The sequence below is a fragment of the Mesoplodon mirus genome, assembly GCF_964341445.2.
Source record: "Mesoplodon mirus genome assembly, chromosome: 1".
Taxonomy (NCBI): domain Eukaryota; kingdom Metazoa; phylum Chordata; class Mammalia; order Artiodactyla; family Ziphiidae; genus Mesoplodon; species Mesoplodon mirus.
In genome coordinates, this window is record NC_138976.1 from 207,055,962 (window position 1) to 207,074,586 (window position 18,625).

General features: G+C 36.3%; 1 protein-coding gene across 1 annotated transcript in view; it reads right to left on the reverse strand.

Moving 5' to 3' along the window:
* Nucleotides 1-959: 959 nt before the first annotated feature.
* The window catches only part of LOC309807160 (E3 ubiquitin-protein ligase RLIM-like), a gene marked incomplete at both ends in the record, with an annotated part of 87,528 nt that continues 69,862 nt past the window's right edge, over nt 960-18,625 (reverse strand). Inside the window, 2 exons of the mRNA XM_082626467.1 lie at nt 960-1,013; nt 2,648-2,791. Of these exons, the coding sequence (XP_082482593.1) occupies nt 960-1,013; nt 2,648-2,791 (198 nt within the window). The remainder of the gene's footprint in view (nt 1,014-2,647; nt 2,792-18,625) is intronic.

Below are 18,625 nucleotides of genomic sequence, written 5' to 3' on the forward strand. Positions count from 1 at the left end.
CTTGTCTCTGCAGCCCCTCCCTTCCCTAATTAGCAACTATTTGACCCTACCCTTTGGAATTCAGGGAAGGTTGTGGAGGCTGAAGCCTAGTCCCTGCAAACAAGAAATGGGGGACACAGAAAGACTTTAGTGCCCAGGAGCGCCACAGGGTCCTGCTCAGTTTCACTTCTCTTTAGTCAAGAATATATATATGTCACCTTGTCTTGCTGTCTTTGGAATTCTTCATACTTACGTGAATTCCCCATGTGCACATAATAATTTAATTTTCTCTTGTTAATCTGCCTTATGTCATTTTCATTGCCAGCCAAAGAGCTAATGTTACCCAAAAACCTGGGTTTGCCTCTTGGTGGGCGTCAAGCTGAAAGGCACAACAAAAACAAAGATTGGGAGAAGAAAGGATTTGTTACTTGCAGCAAGTAAAGAGAACACCGGGGGTCTTTCCCAAAGCAGTGTCTTCCTGAACAGCAAAATGGGGGAATTTTTAAGCTAAGGGTATATGCATATTCATGAAGGGGTTTGGGTGGTCCACAGAGTCCAAGCTTTAGTGGACTGAAGTCATGAGGGTCAGAAAAGGTCAATATCATCATTCCTTATGTTCCTAGTTGATCAGGCTAATCTTTACCATTGAAAGAGAACTGGGAGTCTTTACAATTATCTTTGTTATTGTTACTTCTTTGACCTGAAAACAGTCCTTTGACTCTGCATTATTTTGTTCCCTTAAGATCATTAATTACTGAGACCCTTTCAACGGCAAGCATCCTGGCCAGGCTTAGATTGCAAAACGGCTTAGGCCAAGAATGACTCCTAGATATACATATTATTAAACTTTTGTTTTATTTTCTCCTGTTAATCAGTCTCACGTCAATTTAATTCTTAGACCAGCTCAAAGTGTTACCTGAAACACTTCTTTTGTTGAGCCAAAAGACACAACCAAGCCAAAGGGCAGGAGAAGGAAGGTTTTATTCTTGCAGCAAGTACGGAGAACAGCAGGGATTTTCCCAAAACGGTGGCTCCTTGAACAGCCAAATTGGGAAAGTTTTAAACTGTCAACTGAAAAAAAAAAAAAAGCACAAACTGAGAGTTGTGAGTTAAGTTTTATTTGGGGCAAAATGAGGACTATAGCCAAGGAAACAGCCTCTCAGATAGCTCTGAGGAACTGCTCGAAAGAGTTAGGGGGAAGGTCAGCATGTATGTGATTTTGGTGAAGGGGGACACATGTAATCAGGGACACATTTTGGCAGAAATTTGCTGCTAGTCACGAAGTGGTGGCTGCAAGTCACAAGGAGCAGATGTCTCCATTAATGATTTTAGTGCTTTTCTAGATATGAGAAGATAAAAGAAACTGGGCTCATAAAATCTTCTGGAAATATCGAACTATCTGAAGGCCTGTTCTGCCGGGTTTTCTCAGAGCATAGACCGCCTCATTCCTGATCTCCGTCCTGAATTCCATTTGGGGTGTGTTGAAGGTTGTGAAACAAAATTTATATTTTATGGCAAGACAAGAGAAATTTAAACATGAATTCTTCTCTGCCCTTTGGTCTCCTCTCTCCCCACACTGTGCACTGTGCATCTGCATTATACATTGACCAAACCTCCCCCATAGGCAGGGACACTTGCTCAACCATAAAGAGCAACATTCTCCTAACATCAACAAGACAACTCCCTCCTTAAGAGCTAACATTTCTTCTTGACCTTGTAAGGGGTTACATGACCAGCAGGATGGCACTTAGATCTGAATTATGTAAACGTTCAATAAAATGTCATTTGATGTACAGCCCTCTGTCTCAAAAAAAACTTATACACCTCCCTGGGTTTCTAATGGGCAGAACAGTTTTCAGAGTTTTCTGAGATGCTCTTCCCAGGTTATAATCCTCAAATTTGGCTCAAAGAAAAATTTCCAGTTCTCTTTTAGATCAAGTGATTACTTTTTTGTCAAGGTCAGAGACTACAGTGGCTAGTGACTTCATTCTTATAGAACCAGATGGTAAGGGACAATTTTATTTCACAAGATCATTAATTACTGAGACCTGTTCAAGAGCAAGCATCATGACCAGGCTGAGATCACAAATGATTTAGGCTTAAAATGGCTTCTCTTATGTCAAAAAGTTATATTTGATTCTTTTTCTTTGGGGACCCCCTACTCCATTTGCCTGCAGAAGGGCAGAGGAAAAGTTCTTCCTCTCTGACAGTCTTCATGACTGCCTGGAGAAACAATGATGGACTCAGGAGTTCTTCTCAGCCTCAATGTGCACAGAAATCTTTATGCCTATGGTAAAGGGGCATGGAAAGGAGGAGGTTCTCAATGTGTAGAAGTTCAGATGCTTTCAAAGGCAGGCAATGTGTCCTGCACTATAATGGCTGCTGGGCAGGAAGAAAGTTTCCTGTACCCTTCTAGATTTTTCTGATTAGTCTAGGAATTAAATTGACATGAGACAGATTAAGATTAACAGGAGAAAATCAAACAAAATTTAATAATATGTATACATGGAAGAGACCCAGGAGAACTCAGTAAATCTCCCAAATGGCTGAAATCCTCACCTTAAATACCACTTTCAACTACAGACAAAGATGTTGGGTGTAGTGGTTTGGGACTTCAAAGGGGAGGAAGGCAATTCTTCCTCGGACCTCATACGTGAAGTCACCATACCTCAAGGGGAAATCCAGTTTGCAGTACAACTTCAACTAAAGAACAGTTCTTCGTGTAACACTGCCGGATATTGGAAGATACACAGGCCCCTCGGCCAACCGAAGGCATTCCTTCATTGAGGCAGTTCTCTAGCTGCAGAACACCCTGCTTTAAAAAGTTGATTCACTTAAGGGCACAGTGGGTAGCTTGTGTCTCTTTTACTTGTTAGAAAACACACGTATTTAGGCTGCGTGTCAATCTAGACATGGCGTCTATAGCGAAAAGCCTGGTTTTCCCATTTTGAAAGCTCCATTCTTGCAGCCGGAAAAAACCTGAAAAACACTGTTGTTGACGTGTTTCTAGTCCCTGCAGGCATGGCTCTGAGAAAAAAAAAGAGTTTTCTCGAAAGAAAGAGGGTGCTTCCAGGTCCTGGGTGGGAGCTCTTCCTGCCCTGCTCTAGAGCTAAGGGGAATCTCAACGGGGGCCCTAGCCTCGACGTAAGGTCTTGATTTGGCATCCAGAAGGGTAGGCGTGAAGCAGGTTCCCTGAGGCCTTAGTCGCAGTTCTGCATTCGTTTAACGGCAGTAAGTGTCTAGAGACTCGTGGCCCCGTCGCGTCAGCGCCAGTTTCAGGACAAGAACTCTGAGGACCCGCCGGCTCCCCTGGGCTTGCTGGGCCACACTCAGACCCGTAGGCCCTTCAGGGTGCCCCAGGGTAGGCCGAGGGAAGGGGAACACACTGCAGTCTACCTTGGGGGAGCTAGACGTTGATGTTCCAACTACCGGGGCTTTTTTTTTTTGCAAGAACCCCTAAATATCCTGTGCCCTCCCTTACCTCTTCAGAATAGTCCCTCAGAGCTATCTGAGAGGCTGTCTCCTGACTTAAGTCCTCAGTATGTCCTCCAAATAAAACATAATTCTCAACTTTTAGGTTGTGCATTTTTTTCAGTCAACATTTAATTGTATGGCTCATGTAGGCACTATGCCTAAATGTAATGGGATGAGCTGTAAATTATTAAAACTAGATAAATTCTGTCAGCTCTACCACTAGCTGAGATCAGGCTTTCTTCTCTGGATACTTCTGTCATAGACCTTGGTAGATATGGGGTCTGTGTTGATCTTAAAATTATTCTTAGAATTGTAGGGACTCATTCATTCTTTCAACAAATTTTACTGCTTATATTCTATGTGTCAGTTACAGTGCTGGGTCTTGAAATACAGAAGGCAACACATGAAAGTACAAGGATAAAACACATTTTCTACCATTTTAACTTTTTTCATTCATTAATTCATCCTTAAGTCATTCAACACACATCTTCTTATTGAATACTGATGAGGGATCAAATGCTAGGCTAAACACTGAGTATATAACTGCAAATGAGATGGGTAGGCCCTGATTTTGATGTCACTACTATCTTTTGTCGTGCCATATAGTGGGACAGCTTCATTATTCCCTTTACCATAAGTGTTGGTTTTTTTGCGGTACACGGGCCTCTCACTGTTGTGGCCTCTCCCCTTGTGGAGCACAGGCTCTGGATGCGCAGGATCAGCGGCCATGGCTCATGGGCCCAGCCGCTCCGCAGTATGTGGGATCTTCCCAGACGGGGGCACGAACCCATGTACTCTGCATCAGCAGGCAGACTCTCAACCACTGCGCCACCAGGGAAGCCCTACCCTAAGTTTTTATCATAAATTGCTAATGAAAATAAAACTGTTAGAATCTCTTAGAATTAACAAGTAATTTAAAGTTTTAAGAACTGCAGAACTGATCACATGAATTACCGTAATTTAGTCAAGAATTTTTTTGAATATCCACTTTTGACAAACATTGTACATATATATACCAGGTTGTAGAGATGAATAAAATCATCCTTAGTCTCATATAACTGAAAGAAAAATCCCCCAATATTAGTGAAAACTGAGGAATTAAGGATGATGCTATGAGAAAATTTTTATAATGTGAAATTTATTAAGTTAAATAAAATATTGTGCTTTTGAGATTAGAATGACTTGGTTTTGTTCTAATGATACTGATGATAGACAGTGGTTGTATTTTGCCGAAGTTTTATGGGAGCAAAATAAAAACTTGATAATGTGATATAAATTTGGTTCCCCAAGGCGATTTTCATTGTTATTTCTATTGGTGTTGTTAATGAGAGAAATTTCTGTGAGCTATTAGAAAAAAAATGTGGATATCAATATCTAATCAAAAAGAAGGACAAAATAATGGATAATTAGAGAATATATATAACCAGTAAATTAAAAATATACTCACATGCTAAGGAAGCACAGTGGTGGAAGTTTTGCTCATCATAAAGTTTTAACAGTGAGTAGAAGGTATCTTGGTGTCTTGGGTGTGGGAAGATATGCTAACAACCAGTGATAGATCCGTTGTAAAATTTGGAACTGTTTCTTTGGTATTAAATTTCACTTAAGACCTGTGCTTCTGGACAGGATGGAGTAATAGGAACTGGATTTACTCTCCTGGCTTAAACTGCTAAAAGTAAAAAATATATATACATATATTAAACAATACTTTTAGACATTGAACAACAAACAGCACAAGACAACGGTTGTATAAAGCTTTAATTATAATGATAACCCATAAAAACCAGTGGCATAATGTTTTGTGTAATACAGTTAAATGTTGGTGTTTGAACAAGTCCCTGGTCACCTGTGAAAAATAAAGGTGGATTCTCTTTTCATATTTAATAACAAAATGAATTTCATAGGGATGCAGTATTTAAATATGTTAAAATACTACAATTACTAGAAGAAAACATTTTTGTTTTATTTAATAAAAGTTAATTTTTAAAATTTTTTATATTTTTATGTGTTGCATTTATTGCTTTAAGATTATACAAATATGTTTTGATATAATTTAATACATGCAGCATCAACTAGAGTATTCAATACACAGAGTATTCAATGGGTATAGGCTTAGTAGTGGGACCAAATTAGCCCTAGACTAAATTGTTTCACTTGCAGCCTAATAAGGCTTACAAGGAAGCCTCAAAATGATCAAACTATTTCTTAACTACCTCTTTGAGCAAAGTTACAAATATTTTAAAAAAATACAAATACGCTCTGCAACCAGTAAAGTAAAATTCACAATATCTGACATGCAATCTAGAATTACTAGGGATGCAAAGACGAAGGAAAATATAACCCATAACAAGGAGAAAAATTAATTAATGAAAACAGACTGAAAAATGGTACAATCAGTAAACAGAGACATTCAAACAGTTATTATAACTAATTTTCATAGGTTCAAAAGTTTAAAGGAAAGCATCAACATCTTAAATAGACATATAGAGGATATAAAAATAACCCAAATTGAGTTCCTAGAGATGAAAAATATAGTTTCTGAGATGAAAAATAAACTGGATGGGATTAAAAGAGATGAGGCAATGCAGAAGCAAAGATTGACCTCCGTGCAAAAGCAAAATTTTGTTATTATAATCTGTCCCACTGAGTAGTCCAAATATAAAGTCTGAAATGCAAAATGCCAGCTTGGTCATCTTTTTCCATTTCAAGTTTGCTTTACCCTTTCTGCTTTGTGCTTCCAAAAATAATTAAAGTATAAAATTATGAAAATTGTATTCAATGGTATTAAAATGAAGCATCTATCCATTTTATGGATTGCCCTGCATAATGCAAATATCTAAAATCTAAATATTATGTGTATATATACATATATGTATACATACATATATGTATATATATCTCACTAGCAGAATGAAAAGAAAATATGAAAGTACAACACAAGTTGTGGAGGAATAGAGTAAAGGAAAGTAAAATGATAGTATTTTTGTTTTTAGATATAGTTGCCCTACGCAGTGGAAAAATGATATACGGATTAGCATATTTTATTTTCTGAGAAGCATGAATCAATTTAAAAGATGAAAGGGCAGATGAATTTAAAGAATCATTAATTTAAATACATAATCAGTCTTCAATTTTTTTGTTACTGACAACATCCCCTTTAAGATTTTCAAAATGCTGAAAGGTGGGATTCCAAGATTTTTAGTTGCTATAGAAGCAATTATTAGCAAATCCTTTCTTCTAGTCTCATTACAGAAAATAGTGCCCTTTGTGCCCAGAGAACTCCCATTAGAACAGATAGCTAGTGGGAAGCAGCCACATAGCACAGGGAGATCAGCTGGGTGCTTTGTGACCACCTAGAGGGGTGGGATAGGGAGGGTGGGAGGGAGGGAGACGCAAGAGGGAAGTGATATGGGAACATATGTATATGTATAACTGATTCACTTTGTTATAAAGCAGAAACTAACACACCATTGTAAAGCAAGTATACTCCAATAAAGATGTTAAAAAAAAAAAATAAAGGAACTGCATTTCGGAGCAGCTCAGAACATAGGGTGTACCACTCTGGAGCTATCCTACATTTCCTGTGTCTGATTAAATATTGTGTATATATGCTATGTATTTATATCTCCATCTAAATATACATCTATATCTCCTAAAATGCTCTCTCACATATAATGAAGTCACAGTTTCCAGATAGTTGTTCTGGTAGTCATTAGACAAAATATAGTCTCATTTATTTAAAAAATGTGAAATGAGAGAAATGTATGAAAAACTTGATCCATCTTCTGACTGAATTTGTGGTATTGGTACCTTCAGAAGAGGAAATAATTAATTTATTGTAAATTATTTTATTCCTCATTTATTAGAGAGGAAATTTATAAACTGAAACTTTTAGGGCTTAAAGGGTTTTTTTTTTCCAGAAGATAATATCTGAGGTTCTCACCTTACACTGAGCAGTATATCACTAGTAAACAATCAGACAAATATGTACATTATTAAGTTATTTTCTTTTCACCTGGCTTTTTAATACTATCATCTGATATACATCATATTAATTGACACTGCAATTTCTTCCTTGATTTGTATATTTTTTTCTACAAACACTTTGCATTCCAACTTCCACGTATCTGATTTACTCATCCCTGTGATGGTCTTCATCTTCAGACATCTTGCTGTCTGGGCTGTTCAACCCTGTGACAGTAAAAGCACACTCACTAGGGACTAGGAGTTTGAGAAGGACTTAGAAAATTGTTTGGAACCTGAAAAAAATGGCTCCAGAATATGAAAACAAATCTGCAAAATTGAGATCAAAACCTGTGTAATTAATATTTTCAACTAATATTACTACAACAGCAACGTTACTCAGCTTTCATATAGTTATCTATAAATTATACTGGATATGTGACTTGGGCACATTTTAATGCATTTGATAACATTTAGGGTAAAGCTTCTAAAAGGGCAATTGCCTAGGACTGAGGAAGGTTTAAAAATGGCCCTGCACAGAATGAACTAGAAGTGACTTCAATGGGAGGCTGAGGCAGAGATGCTGGACCCGGAGAGTGACAGAGCAGGCGTACATTGGAGAGAGCTTTCCTATATAGGAGAGCCAAGAATTTGTTACTTATTGAGGGGGGAGCATGAAGGTAGTGGACCCTATAATGAGAATCCTAGGATTGCTCCTAGATTTCTAACTTGGATAAATGACAGGACGGTACTCTTTGGTGAATACTAAAGGAACAGCAACAGCAGCAAAAGTCTAAGAATGGAACTTTAACATATCACAATGCCACCTTTAAAGTAAATTTGGTATTCTTCTCCTTTTTGAATGAATGAAAATACATTAATTAAAGACACACACGGGCTCCCCTGGTGGCACAGTGGTTGAGAGTCCGCCTGCCGATGCAGGGGACACGGGTTCGTGCCCCGGTTTGGGAAGATCCCACATGCCGCGGAGCGGCTGGGTCCGTGCGCCATGGCCGCTGAGCCTGCGCATCCGGAGCCTGTGCTCCGCAACGGGAGAGGCCACAGCAGTGAGAAGCCCGCGTACCACAAAAAAAAAAATAAATAAATAAAAGAAGACACACACATTCACACACCTGCTAATATCTGCTCTTCTGCAATCATGTGTTTTCTGTATAGTGTCTAAATATCTATTCCAGTTGAAGTAGTGCTTAAACACTTCAATATGCCTCTTTTCAGCCAAAAAGAAAAACTGTCTATGACTGTTTCAACATATTTTAAATATATGTATAATCATTGCCAACTTGTCTGCTTTGCAGATTCTAGTTTCCTATACAATATTTAATATCTCCCTTTATTGAAAATGTCATTGCTCAGTATTATGATTGTTTTTCATTTTTATTATATGTCTGAATATTAGAATTATTGATTAATCTCTTTATTAATGGAATAATCTCAGCACAATGTTAAATACACTTCTTCTCTATCATTATTATATGTTATTTTAAAGATTTTCCATACAGTTACTTTAAACGGGATTTTCAGATTTTTCAGGCCTTTTGAAGTCAGTAGGATAGGCTCCAGTGAGTAAAAGAAATGCTGAAGAACAACAATATGAATTAAACAAATTTAAGTAGTTAAGAAAGCACTAATTTAGTCACTGAGAAATGTATACTAATATTTACATAGTATGTATATATAAATCAATAGTTTCTAAATGAGATAATCTACTGAACAAAATATCTTAAAATATGAATGAAAAGATGTTGTAAAATCTCTATATGATTAAAGTACAAACATTTTTATAAGCTTGGAATATAAATAATAAGCGCATTTTTGCCTGGGAGACAAGTTGTTATCTGGGAAACCTCAAGACATTTTGTAGATTATCGAAATCACTTTACTATCAATCTTGAGCATTTCTCCTATCAACTCTATAATTAGTATTGGAAATTACCATGATGACTCTATTTCACTATCAGGAACATTGAAGAAACTATTTAAAGTGCTAAACATTGGTTTTAACAAACAAAAAACAATTCATCTGAAGAAGATGTTACAATGAGCTGAGGAATTAAAAGATCTCAAAGTAGAGAAATTTCACTGACTGCAGTATAAACAACTTGAGGGTAGAGAGTGTCTGTTTTTCCTGTTTGCCCTCCAAATTTGGGAACAGTTTTATATGCACGGTGCAGGGTAATAAGCAAATGTTTAACAAATGAAAAGTACTGAATTCATTACCTTGTGGTACAAATGAGGATTTCTTTTGTACTGTAACTAGAAGATTTTAACTTCAGCATTATGAATTATTAATGTCTTTATCTGATTCCCAGTTCTGTGTCAACCAAACTTATTTGAGTGATAATTAGAGGACTTCATGTTTATCCTATCTTCTAGGATTTCACTTTTGCATATCTGTTAATTCATAATTTTGACATTTTTATAGCACAACCAAAGACTATAAAAACACATAGAGCAAGCACTTGCCAAAGAACTCTAAATAAAACACATCTCAGATATGAAATTAGATCCATGCTTGGTTATACTTCTAAGTACTTCATCTAAAGAGAGACGTGCAACACTGCTGCATGAATTCATCACCTAGGGTGACTTTTAAACCTACCAACAGCTGGCCCCTCTATCATATCTGATTTTATTCAATAGTTTAAGTGATAATAATTTTTGGATCAAGAACTTTATTTTACTGGTTGTAAAGGTGGGCACATGCACACGCACACAATCCCCAGTGCTTTTAAAAATTGTGGGACAGAATTAATCATAACTATTGCGTTTAAATGCCATTTATCAACTTATTAAAGTGCAAGCATGCAGGGGAAATAAGCTAAAGACAAGACTTTCGTTTTTCAATTTATTTTTTAAAAGTCTTGTAGAAATCTTTATGAAATTAACACAAAATGGTGGTACCAAAAATCTTTTTGCTTTGTTTATTCCCTAGTCTGTGGCAATGTAAAGAGTGGAAGTTAAGCCGGAATTTAAGTTAAGGAAAGCTATATTGTATAAAGTTTAGCCAAAATTCTCTAACTTGCCATATTTTTTCAAATAAATAAACTTTCTATTCTCTTCCCTCTCTCCTCATCTCCCTTAAGGTATGTCAACTCTAACCCCGCCCCCCCATACACACACCTTGTTGCCTCTGATATTATCTCCTCTACTAGAGGCGCTTTTGTACTTATTGCTACACAATAGTTCAACAATAAAATGTGATAAATGCAGGCAAAGGTGTTTCAAGAAAGAAGGTAAATGTCCTTACACATTTTCAACATAGAAACAAAAAGTTTACAAAACAGCAAAATTAAAAAAAAATAGTTATAGATAAAGTTTGCAGATAATGTTGTCATCCCTCTTAAAAGAAGAGGGATAAGGCACAGAAGAAATGTAGTGTTGGGGACAATGAAAATCAGCAGTTATTGCAATCTATTTATGCTGCATTCAATGGATTGAGAAGACAGAGGCTTGAGTGCTGTCGTTATTACTTGTTTGCCATTTGATGGTGGGCAAAATATTTAATTTCATTGGGTTTCTCTTTCTATGCCTCTAAAATGTGGATTCCCAGGCTAAGAAAATATTTCAAATCTTTTCTAGGTCTAAAAGTCACAGGCCTTAGTGTACCCTTTATAAAGGCCACATTTTCACAAAAGATAGCATTCTTGTAAAACACCTTTATAGAAAGAAAAAGCTATATTTAGAAAGCCCACTCAGTGTCCAGGGTTTTCTGAAGTCATACTGCTGTTTGTAACCAGGTGTAGGCCAGTAGGACAACACATTTGCTTTAATAACTGTCCAGATTTCTTGGAGTTAAAGATAAGTTTTTCATTATTCTAAGTGTTGACCTAAGAAATTATTGAAAATAAGAATTGTTCTAATTTACTTCTTGAATTGCCCAGTTCTTACATGGCCTGACATGAAAGGCGATTTAAAAGATTGCATTTAAGTTTGGACATATAGCCTTCATCCTGCTGTTTCATCACAGACCTCTTACAAGATAAACACGTGCAACCATTTTGAGTTTCTGAATGGGAGTGCTCCTTATAGTATTTTCCCCTTATAAATTCCTTGCCAACTTACTCCAATTTGAATGCAGGTAGAAATTTATAAATTCCTCCAAGAACTTATTTTTATTTTTATGAATCTTACAGATTTTGTTTTAATACTGAGGACTTTGTCAAATTCATAGACATTTGATAGAATAAAAAGCAAAAGCATAATTCGGAAAAATCCAAAAACCTCAAATAGAAAATAAGATGCTATGTTGTTAGTAACAGAAATTAGCACAAATAGACTGAAAAACTGACCACCATTGTAAACTGAGCTTTTAACTATGGCAGTCGCCAGGAAAAGGAGGGTTACTCCTCTTTTTTTGCCTTCTTTTAACAATCTCAAAAATTAAAGAAAGATTTAAATGACAATAAAAATAATTTATTTCCCAAACCATTTGAGAGTAGTTGCTAACACAATGCAATGTCTCCCCCAAATCCTCTAGTATTTCCTATAAACATATATCCAAATATAATCATGAAAATAAGGAAATTAACACTGACACATGACCACAGAGCTACTAATCCTCAGACCCCTTTCAAGTTTTGTCAATTATCCCCATCATGTCCTTCATAATAAAAGGATCAGCCCAGTGTCACATGTTGCATCTAGCTGTCCTGTCTCTTTAGTTTTTTAATCTGGAAAATTTTCTCAGGCTTCCCTTGAATCTCATGAACTAGAAAGTTTTAAAGAATATGGATCAGTTATTTTGTAGGATTTAGCTGTTTGTATTTGTCTCATGATTATTCAGGATATGTGTAGTTGGCAGGAATAACACAGTGGTGAAGCTCTGTTCTTCTCACTGCTTCCTATCAAACAATTTTGGCAAACTTTTAACTTGTAACCTTACTGGAATATCATGTTACTCATTTGATTAAGGTGTATCACCCAGTCTTCTCCATTGTAAAGTTATTTTTTCTCCTTCATTATTAATAAATTTTGTGGTAAGGCACTTTGTAATTATGTAAATATCCTGTTACTCATCAAACATAATTTACTCAGTTTAATTATTTAAATCAGTATGAACCCATAGACTCCTATTTTATTCAATTGACTATAATACATTTCTGCCATTATTTATTTTGAGGCTGAGATTGTTCAAGATTTGTCCAGTGGAAACCCCTTCAGTTTGGCTTCTATATCCTTTGATGTTTCCCAATTATTCTGTGATATCTCCCTTCTTTTTTTTTTTAACATCTTTATTGGAGTATACTTGTTTTACAATGGTGTGTTAGTTTCTGCTTTATAACAAAGTGAATCAGTTATACATGTATCCTCATATCTCTTCCCTCTTGCATCGCTCTCCTTCCCACCCTCCCAATCCCACCCCTCTAGGTCACAAAGCACCGAACTGATCTCCCTGTGCTATGCGGCTGCTTCCCACTAGCTATTTATTTTACGTTTGCTAGTGTATACATGTCCATGCCACTCTCTCACTTTGTCACAGCTTATCCTTCCCCCTCCCCATATCCTTAAGTCCATTCTCTAGTAGGTCTGTGTCTTTATTCCCATCTTACCCCTAGGTTCTTCATGACATTTTTTTTTTTAGATTCCATATATATGTGTTAGCATACGGTATTTGTCTTTCTCTTTCTGACTTACTTCACTCTGTATGACAGACTCTAGGTCCAGCCACCTCACTACAAATAACTCAATTTCGCTTCTTTTTATGGCTGATCCCTTACTTCTTGAAACAATAATATGTTCTAGGGTCATCTTATATTTTCCCTGTAGTGGTTCTAGAATCAGCCATTTCTCCAAAGAGCTTTAGTTCCTTCAGTTGGAGAGCTGTATTTAGAAACCAAGATCTGGACACTAGGTGTATTCATTGCTCTTGGGAAGCAGTGGTCCCAGGTACTCTCAATAGGCAGAGCTAGGGGATTTATGTACATATATACATACACACATATGAAAACACATATTCATAACCATTTACACATATTCACAAACACATTCATTAACATATGCATACATATATTCTATGTTTTTTTTCTATAATGTCTCTATATTGAAAATCATGTGCTCACATTAACATCCTCCATTCCCTTTCAACACCCTTTCATTCTAGTTTTTGCCCTTTTCATATTTTAACTCCCTCCACAGATATTAAAATAACACTGATTACCATATTCTTAATATCCTTAATTATTTGATCAATCTTCCTGTATTTAAGTAAATTCTTGTAGCTGCCACTTTCCCATCCACACATTTTCTCCACCTGGCACGGGTTAGGACAATCTGTACAGAGTGGTTGCCAAGGCCACTTCCTCATGTGGATGCCCTTTCACACGAATCAGACTTCAGCAGTCAACTCCAGGCTCCCTTATGCAGACATCCTCTCCCTTTTCTCAGACTCTGAGACCCAATGCCAAGTCATGTGGTTCCTTGAATGCCCACCTCCCCCATGCTGACAAAGTGTTATTTTACCTCACTTAATGGACTAATTTGTTCAAGAAGGGAAGGGATCACAACACTATAAAGCAGTTATACTCCAATAAAGATATAAAAAAAAGAAGGGAAGGGACAAGAGCGGGGATGAAGAAAGGGAGGTGGACAGGGATGAACAGGTATCTTTCCTTTCTAAACAATATTTGAAGAGGTCCTTCATTTAGAAGTTGCAAAGACATTATGAAGTATCAGCTGAAGAACTGAAACAACGACATATATTTACACATCTGTATCCCTACATCTATGACACACAACGTACACCTAATTTTATAGCAACCAAAATATAATTTAACAAAACTTATGATGCTTAGCCATACACTTTAATACTCAGCAACTTAAAAAAATGTGCAGTGCCATTTGGCTGTTAACTATCATCCATTTATATGAATGGATTTGTAAAACTCCTAGCCAAGAGTGCTTGGGATAGCGTCTCTACTGGTCCTTACTGGATCCTCTTCTTCTTTTGTCACTCTTTTCAGTGATTTGTTGATTCTCGATTGTATCTCATTGGTGACTTGCATAACCATTGGTAATCATATCTGGGCAAATACCCCAGCTTGGTGTCTCTCAAAGGGCTGACTGAAAACCACCTGCAACAGAATCAACTGTGGTACTAGATAAGATTCAGGTCCACAGGCCCTGTTCTGATTTGCTGCTCAGAAGCTCTTTAGAGAGTAATGAGTATTTGGAAAATACCTTAGCTAATTCTCACACATTAACACTGAAACCATGGTGGAGTTTGCATGTCTACAATTCCTCAAAGTTCACGGTTTAAAACACATAGGTCTCACCAACTACAGTTCTTTTATTTTAGCTTGATCAATTCACATTTGTTATTTAACCAACTTGGAAATTGCCAGATGTGTGAAGAGCCGCCAAAGTAAAATGTATCTATCTTTTGCAAAAATGTCTTCTACCAAGTGTCTCTACAAAATGAAATGTAAATACCTTCTAAGATCTTGCTTGGAGGAATCTTACAGATTTTTAAAATCTTCCAGGTTTTAGGGAATAGCAAGTGCAAAGACCCTGACGTTGGGAAAGCCACTGCAGAAAGAAAATCTGGATGTGTGTGTGAGAGAATAGTAGTAGTAAACGAGCTTGGAGAGTAGGGCAGAAGAAATACTGAATAAAGTATTTGGGACAGGTAAAGAGTTTAATTTTTATTCTAAAGTGATGGGAACAGGTTTTGGAAAATAATGTGATATGATTCATGGTTTTTTGTGATTATTCTGGCTATTGTATTGGTTATAGACTCTAAGGATTGGGGCAAGACGGGAGGAAGCAAGGAGGTTGTGGAAGAGGCTGCCTATTGCATTAGATGAGGCAAGCAATGATGGCTTGGAGTAAGTAAAGACGGCAAGAGTAAGGTGAGAGGTAGGTGCATTCAGGATGTATTTTCAAGTTAGACTGGCAAGAATTTCTGATGGACTGGACACAGGAATTGTGGGAAAGTGAGAGTTTAAGGATGAATCTAACATTTTTGGCCTGAGCAACTGGATGAGTTATGGAGCCAGGAAAAACGGGAGTGCAATGGATGGATCAAAGCAAAATATTTAGTTTTATTTGCTAAGTTTGAAATGTCTATTATGCATAGACTGGAGATATTTAGTGGGAAATTGGAATTAGGAGTCTGGAGGTTAGGTGAGTGCTTAGGGCTAGAAGTACGAATTGGGGAATCATAAGTCATCTTCCCATTAAAGTAATGGGACTAGATTAAAACTCATGAGTAGTTAAGGTAGATGCAGAGTGAAGGGGGCAAGGAATGAGCCTTAGGGCATTCTAACAGACGTTGAGGGATGGGAGGCATCACCAAGGGAGACTGCCAAGGAATGGTGAGTGAGGAGGGGAGAAATCTAGGAGAGGATGGTGTCCTGGTAGCCAGTGAAACAAAATATTCATTCTGGAAATTATGAGGTTCATTTCCCAAAGTTTCTTGAATTGATGATCATTTGAAACTTGGTATTTTAAAAAGAGCTTTAGCAAACAGAAAAGAGAATAATTTTCTATCATGAGTGATTGATTGCAGTAGCATGGGGAATGGAAACGTTGTGAAAAGGGAATCAAGAATCTATGTAAAAGACAATTTTAAACAAAAGTATTCATTTAAAACACAAGTACACAATATTTAGACATTATATTTTGTCTTTGTGTCAACAGCAGCTACAGCATGCTGTAAGTGAAAGATGAAGGATTACAGTTTAATATCAAATCAGGGAAAAAGGTGAAATAGTTGAATTCTTTGTAGATTTTTAATAGATTTCAAAGCTCTATTGGTTTTGAATAATGTCATATTTCAAACATAATTTTCTAAATAATCAGAACAATTTTAGAATCAGGATAAACCTTATATAACCTTACATAAAACTTATTTAAATGCACATATAGTTCATTTTTACAGGTAAAACTAGGACTCTGGTCTTCTGATTACCAGTACTATTTCTTATTGCAACACACTGTTTAAATGTATAGATGACTGAAAAAAAAGAGCATACCAGTGATCTCTTAAATGTTTTACAAAATATTAAGTAATTAAAATTAGGGGAAATAAAGCTCATGAGGATTAAATTACAGGAAGAGTTTATAAGAGGGCAAACAAGTAGGAGATGTATTTCCACACAGATAAATATGAGGTTTTAGTAGAAAATGACCAAAACTGCATTTATAAGGTCATGATTCTAGCTAAATGATATAAAGACAACCATCATGTGAATAACATATAATTTTGAAGGTGAATTTTGAATATGGAGACTGATACAGATTAACATCTGATTATAATAAAAATCAGATCGGCAGGGTAACAAGGTCTTCTTCATCCCATCACAGCTTATCAGGAATAAGGGAACCTCTTGATACTTTGGTATGTGCCATTTTAGGACAATGAACTTGCTACAAAGTGAACACTTGATATAAGAAATAGTTTAGAAACATAAATATGATTCAAGAAATCCATGGGTGGTGAAAGCTATGTTGGATTATTTCAAAAAGTTAGGGATGACTAGGTTAAGTAACTTCTCTTTTTAATAACAGAATAACTGTCACATGAAAGATCTCACTATGCCATTGACAAAGATAAAATCCCGGGACGCCATGGCTTCACAGTCTAATAGTCTAGAGATACAATGTCCAGTATAGTGTCCATTAGTCACAAGTGGCTATTAAATACTTGAAATGTGGGCAAGTTTGACTTAGGAACTGAAATTTTAATTTTATTGAACTTACATTTAAAAATTTAAAAACACATGTGACTAATGGCTGTAGTTTTTGACAGCACTAAGAACATTTCCATTATCATGGAAAGTTCTATTGACCAGAGCTGACCCATAACCTTTTTACTTGATTTTACATTTATTCCTCTTTGCTAAGAAAATCCTCTCTCTTACGAAAAAACAATATTAGCAAGATGGCTAGATATAAGCTCAAGATGCAAAAATCTATTGGATTTCTATAATCCAGGAACAAAGAGAGAGCTTAAAAATTATTTAAAATGGAAAAAAAACTACCTAGGAATAAATCTAAATAAAAATGTGCAAGACATTTATGGAGAAAATGAAACCTTATTGAAAGATATTAAAGAAGTCTTAAATAAATGGAGAGGTACATCTTGTTTATGGATTGAAAAGACTCATCATATTGGTGTAAGTTTTCCCCAACTTAATTTATATAGTCAATACAATTACAATAAAAATACTTAATAGAGGTTTTACAGGATTGCCAATTCTGAAATTTATGTGAATGGTCAAGAACAGCTCAGACACACCTAAAAAATCCATTCATTCCAAAATGGTCCTGGAAGACTTAATTATTCATAAGAAAACAAAGAAATTGGATAATACAGACAAGTCGATTGTAAGTGCATTAATGGCTTGAATATAAAACAAAGATACACTAGAACTTTCAGAAGAAAATATACTATATCTGGGTAGCATTAAACTAGGGAAGGACATTTTAAGTAGAACAAAAAGACACTAAGCTAAAAGATAAATTTGATTTCATTAAAAGTGAGAGCCGCTATTTATCAAAAGACATTAAAAAAGTTAGAAGGTATGAAATAACTTATTTGTGTCATATATAGCTGACCAAAGATTATTTGCTTGTATTTAAAAAACAATACAAATAAGTAGGAAAAAGATAAACAGTAGAAAAATGGACAAAAGATATTCTCTGGACTTCACAGAATAGGAAACATAGGCAACTGTTAAACAAATGAAAGGATTCTCAGCCTATCAGTAATTAGAGAAATACAAATTAAAATTGTTATGGACTGAATTGTGTTCCCTAAAATTCGTATGTTGATGCCCCATCTCCCAATGTGGCTGTTTGGAGACAGGGACTTTAAAAACATAATTATGGTTAAATGAGGTCATAATGGTGGGGCCCTAACGGATATGACTGGTGTCCTTGTAAGAAGAGAAAGAGATAAGAGGGATGTATACACACAGAGAAAAGGCCATGTGAGGACATGGCAAGGAAGCAGTGGTCATCTGCAAGTCAAGGACAGAGGCCTCAGGAGGACCCAAAACTGCCAACATCCTGAGCCTGGACTTCCAGCCTCCAGAACTGTGAGAAGATAAATCTCTTGTTTTTTAAGCCACTGAAGCTGAGGTATTTTGCTAGGACAACCTGAGCAGACTAATACAAGGAACAAAAGACTAGAATGGCCATTCTAACTGGTGAAGCTATAGAGCAAAAGGGCTGAAAATTGATTCCA